Below are 4,208 nucleotides of genomic sequence, written 5' to 3'. Positions count from 1 at the left end.
GCACTTGCAGAAAGGACGAAGGCCTGCAAGCCATGCAAACCTGATGGTAAACGGAGGAAAAGGTAGCAACCCTTCAACATTCGAAGTGGTTGAAAAGACGAAGTAAGGAGGAAGTCAGTCGGTCGAAGGTTGCAGAGCTTACCCGAACATGGTGATGGAGCGAATGAGCGGATTGCTGATGGAGTGGGTAGGCCTTGCTTACCTTAATGAAAATTGGTGGAGCTGGGGCTGTCTGACTAAACGTCGGTGGATCAATGGTGGACATCAACCCTAGCGCTTACATCAAGGAACACTGCCAACACACACATAACACATAACAGCTAGAAAATAAACATTGTGTGCGACGCAGCAATGGCACACTTTCAAACCACCAGGGTACTATGTAAATTAACACGCATATTAACAATAATGTATTCTGAGCAAAGAGCGTCGTAACTCAATATTTTATGTCCACATAATTTTTCTCCATGTTTTATTAATGTTACAATGTATGACTTAATGACTATGGCGAACCTTATAAATTGCAATGAGGTATTAAGATATAACTAAAGTGTCAAACCTTAACTGTGGTATTAAAATATAATTGGGGTATTTAAATATAGAAATATAGTTAGACCTTGATAACTTGGTAGGTTTACATTGTAAGTGTAGGAAAAAAATTGTAGCAGGGTTCGGGCAAGTAGTTTCCTAGATCTAGTACCTAGCAATCATTGTCCTCTGATGGGTATCTCCACCCTAGACCATCGATTTGGTCCCCACTCCCAAGACTGACAGTTGTAGGAGTTAGTAAAGTGGTCCAGAAGTTTCTACATGGGAACGAACAAGGTCCTAATTTTGACATTATACAGTGTATAAATTATGCAATCTTATATATCATATATACATCAAACTGAATGGTGACCAACCTTAATATTCATCTGTTGTGCCTGGAATTATAATTTCGGTAGTTTGATATGCTTTAACATAATATATACATGTAAAAAGTATAAATTGGTAATTATCCGAGTTTGAATAACTGTTAGGGTCAAGTGGAAAACATAAGATTTTTTTTTTATATTGGGTGACATGTTACAACGGATATAACAACTCATATCAAAATTTGTTATTAAATGTTTTCCCAAAAATAATAAATATTAAATAGGCATTAGAATACCCCGCGACCTACTGGAGCTGCGCACGCACCTGAGCCCTGGGAGATCGACCCCAGCAGAGCAGCACAGTGGCTTGGGCCTTGGCCCCAACCATGGCCCTCCCGGATCCTCCTCAGGAGGATCACAACCCTCAAAGAGCCTTCTCGGATCTGGTAAAATCTCTTCCTCCCCAGCACCCCAGACCTGCAATTTCGAAATTTGTTAAAAAACTTGATATTCTTCAGGAAGTTCAACTGCCTCCAACCCTTCCTCGCATGGCAGCGCTATCTCTCGCTGAGAAAGGAATCATAGGGCAATTTACAGGCCTCTATCCATTGCCAAGAACAGTTCAAAGATGGGTCGAATGAAATTGGTCAGACAAGATCCCAGGAAAAATATCAATCAAATTTTGCAGAAAAGGGTATTACACATTCCACTTCGAATCCAAAGCAGACAAGGACTTGATCTTCAGAAACGGGCCGTATTTCATGGATTCCAGGGGTCTCTACCTCAATAAATGGACCCCAGATTTCGATCCGGAACTGGATATGTCGTTCCAGTTTGGGTCCGTCTCCCTCACTTACCTCTCCATTGCTGGGGAGATGAGTCGGTTCGGGCCATAGAGAATGCTGTTAGAAAATACATTGATCGACGCGAGCCCCAGGACAACATGCAAGCCTGCGCAAGGATCTGTGTCGAAGTGGACTTAGGTCGAGGACTGCCGGAAGCAATAAAGCTAAAAGTGGACGACTGGAGCCATATACAGCAACTGGACTATGAGCAGATACCATTCAAATTTAAGGTATGTCACGAATACGGGCATTTTGCTAACAGATGCACTAAAATTGTAAATGTAGAAAATGATGAACAAGACGGACACTGGGAACCTGTTAAAAAGAAGAAATCAGCCCCCCCCCCCAAGCCTTCCAAGGATTCTGACAATCCTGGTCCTTCTATTTAGCACCCTTCCTCCTCCTCTCTCGTCCCATCTGACCCCCTCCTCCCTGATCCGCCCTTCCCTTCCTCCTCCAACCCCTTTCTTATCCTTTCCACTGATGATTCTGTCCCTGAAAACCCCTCCACAGAGCCCCCAGACTCCCATCAACCTCAGATCATCTCTTCTCAACCCCCTCTCGAGCCCCTCTCATCAAGGATTACCAGAAGCTCTTCAAAAGAACATGGAGCATCCAGCGATACATACAAAAAACCGGGACCTGGCAGAAAATCCGCTAAGCAACATAGGGACGAGAACGCCCAGAAGGACATAGCAATGGGCACACAAACTCCAATAGAGTCCTTCATCCTTGGACACCAAGAGAAAGAGACAAGTGGTAAAGACCAAGAGAGGCGAGCACCTCTCCGCACGCCCAATGCACCATGTTGAAAATCCTTTCATGGAACAGCAGGGGTCTAGGGCACCCCTCTAAAACAGCTGCCCTCAGAGATCTAATTCACAATGAGAAGCCAGAAATAATGTTGATACAGGAGACAAAACAAGATCAGCATGAAATGAAAAAACTTATAGATCAGCAGAAACAATACTTGGGAAGTATTAGCGAATCCAGAGGAGCCTCGGGAGGCATTGTTACCATTTGGGACAGCAACAAATGGATCTGCACTACTGCAAATCCCCACCAGAACTGGATCAGAACTACTCTTGACAGCAGAACAGGCAACCAAACAGTGATCATATATAATGTTTATGTACCCAACCATTACAGAGAAAAGGAAATTTGCTGCGATGATTTGAAGACTAGCATTGATGGGGAACGAAATACAAATATCATAGTCGCAGGTGACTTCAACCTAATATTGCATGCCAATGAAAAGAGGGGAGGCACCTTCGCTTTAGATCCCTTTAGAGATCGCCTGGAGGCCATCATTCAGGACCATGAATTAGTTGATATCATTCCCAAAAATCGCAGATACACCTGGAGCAATCGTAGGATTTGTAGTGGCAATATAATGGAAAGACTAGACAGATTTCTAGTTAACATATCGCTCCTCTCATCCTTTTCTGTAGGATACACCAACATCCTCAATACCTCTGCCTCTGATCACTATCCCATCACCCTAACTTTGGAAACCCATTGTCCTCTTGGCCCCATCCCATTTAAATACAGTCCTCTTTGGAATCGGATTCCTGCGGCCAGAGAAATTGTTAAGGAAACATGGAGCCAGCATGTGGAAGGCTCGCCATGTTTTATTTGGGAAACCAAATTAAAAAGAACCAAGAAGGCACTAAAAGATTGGGCCAAAGAAAGTTATCAGGAGCCAGAGGAGATCAAAAAGAAAGTTAAAAATGAATTAGAAGATGTGCAGGCAAGGATTGAAGAGCATGGACTAACGCAGCAAAGCAAAGAGCAAGAGAACGCATTATATGCACAGCTGAGCTACATTAATAGGGAGGAAGAAACCAAATGGCGCATAAAATCCAGACAATTATGGCTCCAAGGGGGAGACAAAAATACAGCTTACTTCCACAAACAGGCCACTGCTCGAAAGCTCAGAAACAATGTAAATACAATCTTGGATAGTGAAGAAAATCAACACAGCACTCAAGAGGCCATAAGGAATGCTGCCTCTAAGCACTACAGGGACCTCCTAACTGAAGTCAAAGGGGCAGAAGACTACTCTGACTTACTCCAGTATCTGCCAAAGGAGTTACAAAGGAGATGAATGAAAATCTTAGCAAAGAAATTGAAGAAGAAGAAATTAAAAGAGCAATCTGGAACCTGCATCCTGATAAAGCGCCAGGGCCTGACGGATTCCCCATCTGCTACTACAGGGAGTTCTGGACTGCGATAAAAAAAGACCTGATAAAGATGATTCGGTGGGTGCAAAGGAAAGGGAAACTTGGAGGATTCACCAACTCCACCTTTTTAGCCCTCATTCCCAAGGAAAACCGGCCTCCTCCTTCTCCAGATTCTGCCCCATTTCCCTTTGCAATTCTTCATACAAAATTCTAACTAAAATCTTAGCCACCAGACTCAAACCCCTCCTCCCCTCCTTGATATCTGAAAATCAAGGAGGCTTTCTGCCCAACAGACATATCATTGACTCCATTCTTCTTGTCCA

The 4,208-nt window shown here is 43.5% G+C and overlaps 1 protein-coding gene across 1 annotated transcript; it reads left to right on the top strand.

Annotated features, from left to right (window-relative positions):
- The first annotated feature begins 2,507 nt into the window (after positions 1-2,507).
- On the top strand, positions 2,508-3,809 carry LOC149224795 (uncharacterized). The gene has a single exon (XM_089388285.1). It carries the CDS (start codon positions 2,508-2,510, stop codon positions 3,807-3,809), a length of 1,302 nt encoding a protein of 433 aa, XP_089244411.1.
- The last annotated feature ends 399 nt before the right edge of the window (positions 3,810-4,208 follow it).

The sequence above is a fragment of the Pinus tabuliformis genome, chromosome Q, assembly GCF_031772625.1.
Source record: "Pinus tabuliformis cultivar Carrire ecotype Pingquan chromosome Q, CPIR1, whole genome shotgun sequence".
NCBI lineage: Eukaryota > Viridiplantae > Streptophyta > Pinopsida > Pinales > Pinaceae > Pinus > Pinus tabuliformis.
Note: the sequence above shows the minus strand (reverse complement) of the source record. Positions and strands in the feature narration are given on the sequence as shown.

Coding starts and splice junctions, on each gene's coding strand:
- LOC149224795 (XM_089388285.1), top strand. CDS start 2,508: ATGTTGAAAATCCTTTCATGGAACAGCAGGGGTCTAGGGCACCCCTCT.